The 12,747-nt window shown below is 44.9% G+C and overlaps 1 protein-coding gene across 2 annotated transcripts; it reads right to left on the reverse strand.

Annotated features, from left to right (window-relative positions):
• Positions 1-1,840: 1,840 nt before the first annotated feature.
• Positions 1,841-11,399, reverse strand: mafk (v-maf avian musculoaponeurotic fibrosarcoma oncogene homolog K). 2 transcript variants are annotated; one of them, XM_076752525.1, is made up of 3 exons: positions 11,250-11,399; positions 4,910-4,988; positions 1,841-4,825 (listed from the first exon to the last, which is right to left on the reverse strand). In XM_076752525.1, the coding sequence occupies exons 2-3, from the start codon at positions 4,952-4,954 to the stop codon at positions 4,388-4,390; spliced, it is 483 nt and encodes a 160-aa protein (XP_076608640.1). In that variant the 5' UTR covers positions 4,955-4,988; positions 11,250-11,399; the 3' UTR covers positions 1,841-4,387. The 2 variants fall into 2 exon arrangements, with proteins under 2 accessions (XP_076608640.1, XP_076608641.1); XM_076752526.1 differs by having other exon boundaries at positions 11,245-11,399.
• Between the last annotated feature and the right edge of the window lie 1,348 nt (positions 11,400-12,747).

Raw genomic sequence — 12,747 nt, forward strand, 5'->3', positions numbered from 1 at the left:
AGTTCATTGAGAAAACATGTAAATAAATGAACGTAAAATAAAAATAATTTAGGTGTCGTTTTTAATAAAATTACACAATTCAATGAAATAAATATAAAATATATATGAGCAGAGTAATGACAAGTTGTGAAGGGTACATAATCTGTTTATGCTGCCTTATTACCGTCCTCGTTTACAGTCACAATTGAGTCACTCATGAAGCCTCAACATGTTACCACAAGACCAGAACAAGGAAATCCATTGAACTCTAAAGTACAAACTTAACATAGAAACCTCTGCTGTTAAACTAACATTTAATGTATTTCACCCACAACCAAATCATCCATACACATGCTCAATTCTTTGCTTCTTTATGGAGTTTTTAGTCCAAACCTCTTCCATCTGCAACACTAAAACTGACTTTCCACATAGCTAAAATTAAATACTGTAGCTTGTCGGACTGGCGGAGCTTGTGTGTGTGAAAGCTTATTTAATCGAAGACATGTTTTCAGGAGGAAAATGTAGTCAAGATATAGGAGAAACCCTCATTTCTACACACACAGTTGCATTGTTATGGTTCATATTTAATGTGTAATATCTTATCATGTGTTGATATCTTTAACAGCTCCTTTACAGCTGCTTGCCTTCAGTCACATCAGCTGTGGCAAGAAAGAAGGCGGTCGAGAGCGTCCACGGCAGGTGATGTTTATGCCTCCTCACCCATAAACTTGTCTGCATTTCTGTGAAAATCTGATTTAAGAGTGATTTATGGAAGATATAAATTATGTCTGCACTTGTCTTTGGTAAGACGGCCAAAGAGAAGCGTGTTTGAGAGCATTCATGGACCTCTGCTTGGTCACACTGGATGTGGGATCAACGACAAAGAGTTTAATTCACCTGTAGAGAGGTTTGTCTTTTATTATGGCATGGTGTGGAAACACAGACTTTTACATTTTTAGTAGAGTATTATTCTTCAGGTGTGAAGCCAAAAAGCATCCACCTCGTATCCAAATACAGTAATAAGTGCTAAAATCAAACAATGCCTCGTTTTACAGCATTTTGTTTTGAAACTTGACCACAAGAGGTCACTGTAACGTCAGAAAAGGCTTCAAATACTATGTAAGATAATGCTCTGAAACATGACTTCTGTAAACATTTCCATTCCTCTGACTTAATCTGGACTTAAACAGACCTTAAGCAAAAGAGGTCTGGGTGAGCGGTCTTTAGCAGTGTCGCAGTTATTTTCCTAGAGGTTACAAAAACTTGTGCATCAATTGGCATCTTTAGAAAGATAGATCAGGTCAATCTGTGTTCAGAACAACTGAGCAGGTTCAGGTGTTGGTTAATCCTTCGACGCAGGAGCAAGTTTTTGATTTATTTTAAATGAAATATTTATTCTTAAACTAATGGAGCCCAAAACAGCCCAACTGAGAACCAAACATGTAGTCAATATCAGGCAGCTTTGAGTCTGATCACATCAGATCAGATCAGTGGGCTGTTGTGCTGAATTATGTGCAATTGTTTTGAATATTTCAGATCATTGATTTCTGTGTTAAAGTAAGTGATTGGCACAAACATAATGGTGCAGACATTATGTCGAATTAGTTGTCTTTTGCATAGATGGTTTGACTTCCAGCCTCTCACCTAGTTATTTTTTAATTTGTGCCTGTTGTGTCGTTCAAATGCTAGAGCAGATTTACAAGTTATGAAGTAAACATGAGTCTTTACTAATGATGTGAACCTGTAGTCAGGATGTCATTTCACTGTTTTTAAACAGTTCATTCTTGACTGTTAGCGATAATTAGCTGCAGCCTGTGTGTAACCCGAGTCACGGTCTGTCCAATTTGTGAATTTGACCGACAGTGAATATGCTGAGAAGAACTAATTCATGGGGTATAAATACTGACAAAGAAGACTTAAGTTATGAGAATAGTTGTCTCATTGTAAATGTGAATACAACTTTTTCAGAAAAGGGTCAGCATCAACATAATTAGACTTTAAAGATCGATTACATAATCACACCACTCCCAGGATAGCAAAGACATAAATATAGAAAAATATGTAATATATATTTATATATATTTATATACTGTATATGCATATAAAACTAAGTATCAGAAAGAGGACATAGGATGTATCAACATAGAAACCAAGTGAAAATACAAAATGAGAGTAAGAACACAGCAATGCCCCTGCTTAAAAATCACAGCAGGTTGTACAGCAGCAAAGTTCCCCATACTGTTCTTTGCAGCTATGGAACAGGGGAAGAACAGTCATGTCCTCTTAGCCAAGAGAAAATCCTGACATGAGCAATCTCTATCGACTTCACTCCAAATTAGGAATGGATCCTCGGTAAGAACGGCTTGATTTCAAGTGAATTTCATATTTAAATATCTCAAAATGTACAACAGGAGGATTTAACTGCATTTACTTGTCATGACACCGCTGTTTCTAGAGATGGGCGTCAGGAGTTCTCTTGCAGAAGAGTGTGTCAAAAGCAAGGTAAAGAGCTACTGTTTCAGAGTTACCAACACCAGCAGCAGCACTTCTCGTGACCCAGCAGTAGGAATGATTTCTGTTTGGACGGAGTTCTCAATGTAAAGTGACAACGGAGGCAGTGGGAGCTTCGTCATTTCGGTAATCTGTAATATACAGGAAGTAAGTTGAATTGCATCTCACTTGTAAGGACCTCTCTCATTATCACTATATCCAATATGGATTACCTACCAAAGAGTGGCATATATAAGAAAGAGGCACAACCAATCAGTGCTGCGGCATACGTATCAGAGAGTACACCATCCTTCGTTACGTCAGGCCCGTGCAGGAGGTGGTCACACCACATGTCATCACGCAATTAAGCCCAAGTAACTAAAGAAACGCAAGAACAGTTCCTGTCATCTTTTCCTATTCTAGGAAGCAGTTGCCCTGTGAATGATTTTCTTTTATACTGTGTCTAAACAGTCTCCTTTAAGTGCTGTATAATGAGAGACAAAGGGCAATGTCGAGTCCAAACAAATCCGGCCCAAAATGCTCCTTAATCACTTTCCAATTTTACATTTTACTGTCCCCTAATCTACCTTTTTAAATGAACAGCATTTCCCATCTGCAGAAAACGAGTATTCACTTCTTTCGCATTTCAAATTATTAGAAGCATTATCTGAGTAATTTCTCGAGTCAAAAGGGCCACAAAGATACAAACAGAGTCACTTGCAGCACCTGCACAGCACCCTCCAATGTCTCCAGCAACATGGCTGCACAACATTTTTCAGCCCCACTGACAAATTCAATAATTTCTCAACCAAACACGAGCACGTGTCAGGCCTTCCATGGATGAATCGCCAATAGAAGGGGGAAAAAGGCACACGCTGCCATCTTTGATAATATTTTACAGCGCGAGTCAATATCGTCCAGCAAGGGCTTGCATACAAATTCTGGCCTAATGGTTTGATTTTCAAATGAAAAATGATGCTTCAGAAGTGCCACATTAGACTCACCATCAGCACGTGTGTGGAAGCCTTTACTGGAGTGTCCTGACTGCTCCTCTCTAGTATCACCTCCTAAATACTAAAACAGCTGTTTGGTGTGACCGACCACCAAGTAAAAACTTTGCATAACCAAGACAGAACTATAAACAAGCAGAGCCCTTCAGCTAAACATTTGTCAGGTCTCAAACTGCATAATGCAGTGCTCTCCAAAGGGGCCACAGAGAGCCACGTGTTGGCAGGTTTTCACTCCAACCAAACACTACAACAGGTGATGTCACTGCTTATCACGCTCCAAAAGAGAAGAGGAAGTAATCAGCGAAAACATCTGTTGTTGTGTTTGGCTGGCACTTAAAGGCAACTGGTTGGAGACCACTGGTAACCTCAAAGCTGGAACGATAAATCCTTTGTGTTAAACTACATGTGGTACATAATAATTTGTATTGATCGCTCGCGGATCCTTTTAAGGCAACAGCTTCAAAGGCTCAATTTGCATTGAGACCCTTCTATGTAGATACAATGTGATTTGGCATAGGCTTTGAATCTTAAATCTCTGGTGAAGCGTACGAGCTGTCCTAGGCCAGTGCTGCCACAGCAAGGCAAATACGTTTCACACTGGAGTAAAAGCAAATCTCTGCTATCAGTCACGGAGGAAGGGTCACTGAGGTCCAATACCTTGCCGGTGCTGGGGGTCAGGGGAGGGAAGGGGGGGTTTGCACAGTGCACAGACAACGTAGATCGTGTAAGACAGACAGGCGGAGGGAGACAGAGTCGTGAATGCAGCATAACATCACATAGAGCTTGCAACCCCATTCCATCCCTCAGTCTAACTACTGAGCGTCCTCTCAGCACAGGATGAGTGGGTTCAGGCTGGGTCAGAACCAGGACGGACCAGGCAGGAGACGGAGAGCCCAGTCCTGTCAACACTAGGAGGGAGCTGAGAACGGGGTCGGGCTGGAGTTGTTGTGGTTGGCGGACTTGACGATGGTGATGACGCTGGTGGTGGCCACCTTACCCGGCGAGAGGGGCCCGCGGGTCACAGTCCGGGCGAAGCACTGCAGGGCCTCGTACTTGGCTCGCAGGGCGTCCAGCTCCAGCCTCATGCTGGCATTCTCGCGGGCCAGCTTGTCCACCTCCTGCTGCAGCTCTATCTTCTGTCTCTCCAGCTCCTCCTTCTGGGTGACGCGTTTGATGCGGCAGCTGGCGGCGTAGCCCCGGTTCTTCAGGGTCCGCCGCCGCTGCTTCAACCGCACGACGTCCTCCTTGGTCAGCCCACGCAGGTGCTGGTTGAGCTCCCGCACGGACATGGCCACCAGCTCATCGTCGCTGAGCGCCGGGGCATTCTCGCCAGTCTCCCTCTTGACCTGCGGGACACGAGCAGTGGATGAGGAAGAGCAATACATCTGGATAGAGTCCAACCAATCACCTCTCAGACGTGTCACGCTTACCTTTAAAGCTTTGCTCGTCTTAAAATGAGTCGTCATTCCCTGCATGCAGACAACTGGCCAGAATCTCACAGAAGACTCACTGAGAAGGAAAGGGAAAAGGGAAATAGTGTAAATATCTCAAATTAAGTGAACGAACATCATCACTGGTGCAAAGCAACAAAGTGCATAGTAACTTTCAACGGTGTTTGTGTGATTCCTCTCACTGCCAGAAGGGGGAGACAAACGCTCTGCACTGCAGGTTTGAGCACGATTTCCATTATATACAGCTGTACTGCACTTCTCAGACCACGATATTTATTTGACATCTTTAGCTACTTGTTACTTTACAGATTAAGATTTTACTCGTCAGTTTTTAAAATATGATGCATTAAAGATGAACCTCCCAGAAGTTGAGGGTAGTTTAAATCGGATCCCTTTCAACCAGCCACAACATTAAAATGCTACTTAGAGCTTCATGCATCAGTTATATTACTATAATATGTCATAATATAAAACTGCTGTAGAATTAGTATTTTAATTTTGGATATTTTAAATACATTTTTGCTTATAATACTTCTGTACTTTTAACTGGAATTTGAATACAGTAGTGATTAATGAAGTATTTTTAAATTGTGGCATTTGCTGTTTTTACCTGCGGACTTCTGCCTCTAATACATATTTCTGTACCTTACAGATACTGTGCATGTCATACTATTGGCACTCCTCCCTGTAAATCCACTTTCAGTCATCACAACAACATGCCAGAGTTCTGCCCTATGTCAATATTTGTGTTTGCATGTTAGAGCCTCAGATTCCAGCAGGGGGCAGCATGACACCATGAAACCCCCGCACTGGAGGGCCTATATTTACTTGCTCAGAAGGAGGGCCTTTACAATGTAGTTCACTAGACCAAGCAAGATTAGAAACAGGCAGCCAGTCTCCCTCTCTCCTCGTCGAGCTTCGTATTCAAGCTCTCCGCTGCGTTTAGAGAAAAGCCTGTCTGTGCTCATCACACTGACAGACACGGCCGAAACAAGCGAGAGCGCTGAGCTGAGGTCCTGTGAGAGGCTCACATCCCCCCAAGGCTCCATTTCAGGACCTGTGGACCAGCCTGACTTCCATGCTCGCCTGCTACCATGGAAACGCCCTGCAAATGGGCGTGGGAGTGGGAGTCACATGGTCACCCAAAGGGTAAACAAGCCTCATTCATAACCGCAACACAGCCTGCACATAGTAGGAAACCAGAAGCACTGACTTGTGCTGATAACTCGTGTCCTCAGTTCATCTGTGAGCTTCCTCTTTTTCCTGTCCCTTCACTTCAGTCCAGTCCTGTGTGGACTCTTTAGTCCTCTGATCTGACGTCTCTGGGTCTACAGGGACACAGTCAGTCCACTCTGCCTCCTCAGCACACATTAAAACAGACCCTCACATCAGCATAACATTTAGAGTTATGCTGAACTTTACAGGGCAGTAGATACGCATGTGGAAAATTCCTGGAGATAGAGTGTCACAGAGAAATAGTTTCCTTTATAGTCACTGATGTATTTTTGCTGTGAGACAATGTAGTCTATCGATTTAGAGCCCCGCGTCTCGCTGGTTGGATCCTCTTACACTGGGCTTTCCTGAGCTGCTCTATGCCCTTATTTAACTCTGCTGGATATATTTAGCTCACAGTGCTGACACAAATTTCTGCCAACTAAACAATTTAAGTGAGCACGCGATAAGTGATAGCTCAGTGAGAGGGCGAATATTCTCCACAGTCCTGTGCGCTGCAGCTTTCAACGGGAGAACATAGCCTGGGTGTGGCTGTTCTTTTGGGGATGTTTAGCACATTTTCACATGTTAAGGCTACATTACTAATGCAGGACGTCGCAGCTGTTGATTTACGGCTGCACACTGCAAGAAATAGCGCAGTGGACGTGAAAAACAGCCTTGTTACTCTCTGGCTTTGGTGGGACCTGAACATTCGTCATTGCTCTTATAATAGCCGTCTACAGAATGTGCTTTTGTGTTTTTGTCACCAGCAGATGAACCTCAAAGAATCCTGACATGGAAAAAAAACAAAGGAAAAATACATGTACAGACCAAACGGCTAAATCTAGAGGCACATAAACTCCCAGCTGCTGCTATCTGAGGTCATTCGTTCTGCAAAACACGTCGCACAGAATTGCATAATTGAGATTTCAGCAGCATCAAGTGAAGATGAAGGACTAAAACACGTCGTTCCTCGACAGCAAGTTGGCCTAAATAGCCTAATTTAAGTGCTGTTGCGTCAGAGGGGGGTCCCTGGGTTGATTCCTTACAAAGATCATGGAAAAGTGGTCTGGGGCCTCCCTTTTTTCATACAGGAGGCCTCCAGCTTAAACCAAGAGGCCAGGTTGTTTCCCTCAAATTCTTTGGGCATGTGCTTATGTTTTTGCAACTCGCGGAGGGACGAGGCTTTCCTGATCAAGATGGCAACGTTTCCTCAGAAGAAAAACAGCCATTATATCACACAGCCAAATCCACGCTTTGTGATTTTTGCCACAGAGACGAGACAGGCATGTTTCACAACAAGCCATGGCTCCTCGCCATAGTCAAGAAAACAAGTTGTATTAGGTTTTTCATAACAGCAAGAAAAGGACTCTGGGAAAATACCTCAAAGAAGAGCCACAGATGGCGGGCGAAGAACAAAACCACATTCCTGAGTGAACACACATGTGCAAACCCTCACATGCACGACGCAGGCAGATCTGGACTGGAGGGGGGGGGGCGCTCAGTCTCAATATGTCCTGCGATGCACTCAGCGATGGGGGTGGGGTTCAGACAATCCCACTTGTAAAACAACGGCTGCAAAATTCACAAAATGTCTGGAATTCAGAAGAGTCTCGCGTCTTTCTCTTGCCCAAACAAATCAAAGGCAGCCCGTGTGCACACGTGTGGAAGTCAGGAGTTCACAGCCTTCCTCTGTGCCAAAGCTTTAATTTCACTGCCTCACACAGCAGATTAGAATTTTCATTCCTCAATTAGATCATCTGATGACTGGTAGCCAGAAATTTACTCAGGAACAATGTTATCACCGATTTATGACACAACGATGCAGATTAGAGCCAAGGGATGACATGAGAGTAACTCCTGGACCGACTGTCCACGACAAACGCTCCACACACATGTTTCATGTCTACGGTTGTTTGTCGAGCCAGTGTCTTATTTGATGTGGAAAGCAGAATGTTTTCTGGTCCAAAAATTCGACTTTGTTCTTTGGGTGTACACACGGCTTTGAAGATGAGCTGACCCTTTCAAGACTATTTTAGAGAACGCCTGAAAAACAGAGGCAGAGACTCAGTTTTACATGCGCTCAGATCCGCCTGAGCTAAAGGGCGCTGATATCACAGCTCTGTACGTGAGACGAAGCCCGTTAAATACACCCATGTGCCATTTGTTCACTGATGTTTATGTTTTTAAAAGCAGACATCTGGTCAAGTTCAAGGCTGCACTTTGGTTACAGCAGGTAACTGCGGGGCCCCGGCTTCTCCTAAAATAAACAGCATATCAAAGACTGGTGCGCTCATGCTCCAGTGACAAATGCGGAGTTGGCTTGTCTGGACTTTGTTTTTCTTCTCTTTTCGATAGAATTTGGGAATGGGTGAAGCACAAAGCAGACTTGTTGCTGCCCTTGACAGCTCGATGCCCTCCTCTGAGCCAGCTCTTGCTTTTCTTGCATTTTTCTCAGGGAGGTGGAGAGATTTCTCCACAGAGCAGTGCGCCCGGCGCTCTGCTCTTTCTCCAGCGCAGCACATTTGGTGGGATATTATGTGAAGGAAATGGAGAGCATAGCTGAGCGGTGAGTCACGCTGTTTACTGGTAAAAGCGACGACCAGCGGCAGGGAATCACACCCTCCCGATCTGACGTTTCCTGGAAAATCCCGTTGTTTCACGGGGAGGAAGGAAAAGTACAGAGAACCTTGGAAATGGTTGGCGTAACCACCGGAACGTTTGTGCGGAAAAGGAGGAGAGGTCGCCGGATATCTGAGCGAAGATATTCTCCCCACCGGGGACCCTGGGATTCTAAGAAATGTCAAGAATGCAAAAGAAAAAAAAAGGCATACCTGTCCCACTTTTTAGTATCTGGGAACTAATAATACAAAGCATATTCTGTTTCCCACAAAAGCATATATCACATCTCCCTCAAACCAGACACAGCAGGACTCTTCACTTCATAACCCAATACTGTCCAGATCTCAGCTCGCTGAGACACTGGCTCAGGGCCAGGCGTGATGAGACAGCAAAACATACGCTTTTGAAAGCTATGGAGCTTCAGTGTTTGTTTGTCTTGCTGCAAACATGCAGTTTGAGTCATGGTGGATGGAATCGGGAAGTTGTGAAGGGAAAAGATCAGCAGTGGAAATGGCAAGTCAGCCCCATCGAGAACCAGCAAGGAATTCCCAATAACACAATCCCACAAGAGGATAAATAAAGGAGTGAACTCGCCACACCTCTGACCATAATGAGGTGACAGCAGCTGGCTCAGATTTGGTCATTCTGGCAGAAAAAAAAAGGCTGGATGCAAATGAGGGAGGGTGGGCAGCCTGACACACTGGGTAACTGTCAGGGGGTCACTTTGGACGGATGCACCCCGAGCCTGTTCACACATCCGTCTGCTGTTCCCTGTATACACTCATGCATGTTCAGCTGTGGGTGAAAAAAAATCACTGGCTCCTAAAGCCAATAATCAAAACTCGACATCTTTTTTCCAGTAAGAGGAGCAAAACACATCACAGCGAACGTGAGTCATCGCATCAGTAACCACAGCTATTTTACTTTCACAATCCTCCGCCGCAGAAAAACGCTTTGCATTCTGCGCAGCTTTCATCCATCGCCACCGGCCAGCGAAACCAGAAACGGTCCAGATCTGGTGACCATTAAACCAGGTCCTGTGCTTTCTGGGGGAATTTCGCCCGACGTGCCTTGTCACTGTCACAGGCTGCGGTGGTGAAATGAGTCAGCCGCTGATACTTCTCCATCCAGAGAAGACATCATCACTTCGGTGACTGGACCACATGTTAACCTCATGACAGAGGAGTGCGCCCGCTCCCACCGCCCCTGTGAAAGCAGCAGACAGCTGTGCACCCTCCACAAACGAAAGAAAAACCCCTCAGCGCAAATCTGCGTGCCCACCGAGGTGAAACAAGACAAATATTTTCCATATATTGATCACAAAGGCCTTAAAAGGTCACAGGTGCAAGCTGCTCCACAGAGGAAAAACAGCCTAAAAGAGCGTAGCTGCAGCGTGTCTCTGGTCTAACTGTTATTATTATGGCATTAGAATAAAATGAATCTGTTGTTGGCTACACGCAGGACAGTTTCCTCATCTTTGCCCAAGTCAAGATTTATCTCCACCACAGGTGATAGCTAATCGGACAGATAAGTCAAAGCCTTTTCTTCTTCCAGGGTGATTTATGGTTTGTGGAAATATGCGCTCCTCCTGCTGCTCGGTGACTGTTTGTTTCTCCTGTGGGGGCCAGTCAGCCCCGGTGGTCTCACTTCACGTCGTGCCCTTTGTCCCACATGTCGAAAATGCGCACCACGTGTTGTTTCCGATGTCAAAAGTAAGGCTGGTTATTTCTGCGTTACGGCAGCTTTTAATAAATCCCGCGTTGGAGGGCCAAAATTAAAGGGGATGTGAGAATGTTTCATTGGATTCGTTCAAACAGTTGATTTCGCTTCCATTTCCCCAGAAAGCTCACTCGAGTGACAGAAAGTCGCCTATGAATAAACGACTAACAGAAATCACCATATGTGCCTTATAATAACTCATAATAATGGACTTCTTTTTTTAATTGTAACACGAACTTTGACAACATAAAGCAACATTATAACATTAACTTTAATGTACTTCGGGAAAATATGATTTATATCCGTATTTCTTAAGGGAAGCGTTTTTTTCTGTTGTCGTTATGTAAAATTATTAGCATTTAAAAAAAGATTAATTAATCCACTTAGCTTTAAACATTTTTAACAGTCACCAGGCTGAAATATGACAAAAAAAAATAGAGAAAATAAAGAAAGCAGAAACAAAATGAGAAGTCACTCTAAGTCATTATTTGTTCTTATTTCCCTCCACTTCCTATAGACGAGCCTGCGAAGCCACTTTTCAGCATTGTGTTATGTTACTCCAACACAACACGTGTCTGAAACAGCCTACAAAGTCAACACCAGCTTTCAGAACCAGGACCAAAACCCCTCCGACATGACGGCCGCGCGTGGCCTGCGTGCGCCCGCGTGTCCCCGCCACAACCGGAGCGGTCTCGAGACGGAATGTCAAAACAGCTTTCCCCCCCAAAAAAGTGAAGAAATAAATAAATAAAACGCACCACCTCACCTCTGCGGACGCGGATATCTGCGGACCGGAATGCGTAGAATCGAGCCGAGTAGGTTTCCGACACAGCCGAAGAAGAGCGTTGACAGAGTCGGTAAACAGCGTCCGGCGGGCGGGCAGCGGCGAATCCTCGTACGAAATTAACTACAAAACAACAACAATGTACCAACATTCCACGCTCTGCTTCCGCAAGCACTCACGTCACCGATTCCTCGTGACCGCCCCCTCCATTCATGAAAATAACTTTCTGCTGACGTCAGTCTGGGAAGGGGGGGAGGGGGGCGGCGGGGGGAAGGCCATAAATAGAAGATAGATACCGCTGGCGGCGGCTTTTGCTTACTTTACAAAACTAATCTGCACAAAGTCAGCGCATGCTGCCAATATTAGCCAAGAGCACTCAAGGAAAACTCACTTCAAGATCCAAAATGGGGGTCCCGAAACGTGCTGCTCTCCCAGTCCGCTGACCCCCACCCACCCCTCCTCCTCCTGTATGCAGACTCTTTTATGGTCAAGTCCTCACTACAAGGTTTTCAAAAAATGTGCATAAACAGAGAGAAAACAGCGACCTCCTCCCTCCATCTGACTTGGGAGCAGCAGCAGCAGCAGCATTCCATTCCTGAGGAAAGTATGTGGCGTAGTAGCAGCAGTCACAGGGTTTTTCTCTCGTTTGAACTGCGCCTGCCAGCGGTGTCACAGGTTGCTCTGCGTAATTAAGCGCTGAACGTAAATGGGTTCAGTCAGGAGCCTCTGAAGGCCTGCGCTCATCAGGGCTCCCCTGTTCATTTATGTCACTTAAGAAGGATTCGACTAGGAGGTCGCTTCAGATGGTGCCTGTTAAAAACTGTTTATGCTCTAAACACTGTGGGCTATGCAGTTCAAACAAGGCTAAAAAAGAGGAGGAAAACACACTTTCTCAGACTGGATCAACACGGCTTAGAGCAAATTCTCAAAGACTAAATTTATCCCGTCAAACACCCACAAGTCTCTTGCAGGACGAGCACTAATACTGTGCGTGGAATTTGCACATTTGAACGTTTAGATCACAAAGCGTCCTCTCAGCACATGCACGGGAGGGGTAAACATCTGGATCTGGAGTCTGTGTGGCAGGAATAATGAAATTACACATGGAATCTGGGTTATTTTACGAGGAGCCACATCCATGATCAGTTAGTGCTGGCTCTGCAGCTCATTTGTTGATATCAGAGGGTTTGTGCAGATAAAATATCTGAAAAACACCTTTTAAAAAGTGTCAATTGACAGAAACAGTCCATCATCGCACACTGCAGGGGTCCGTTTGCCAGATGTGATGCACAGACAAACATCAGCCTGAACTCTGTCACTGTGGGACTCGTGGTTTAAGAGTTCAGGCGCTTTAATTTCCCATTCTGGGCCAAAAGCGGCTTCATTACTGAATCATACTGGTTCCACGGTGGCTTCTGTTTAACGGCGCTGTGTTTAGTGAGGAAACAGAGACACTCAAACATTGCCTCAGATGCTTGAT

This window comes from Chaetodon auriga, chromosome 16 (genome assembly GCF_051107435.1).
Source record: "Chaetodon auriga isolate fChaAug3 chromosome 16, fChaAug3.hap1, whole genome shotgun sequence".
NCBI classification, from domain to species: domain Eukaryota; kingdom Metazoa; phylum Chordata; class Actinopteri; order Chaetodontiformes; family Chaetodontidae; genus Chaetodon; species Chaetodon auriga.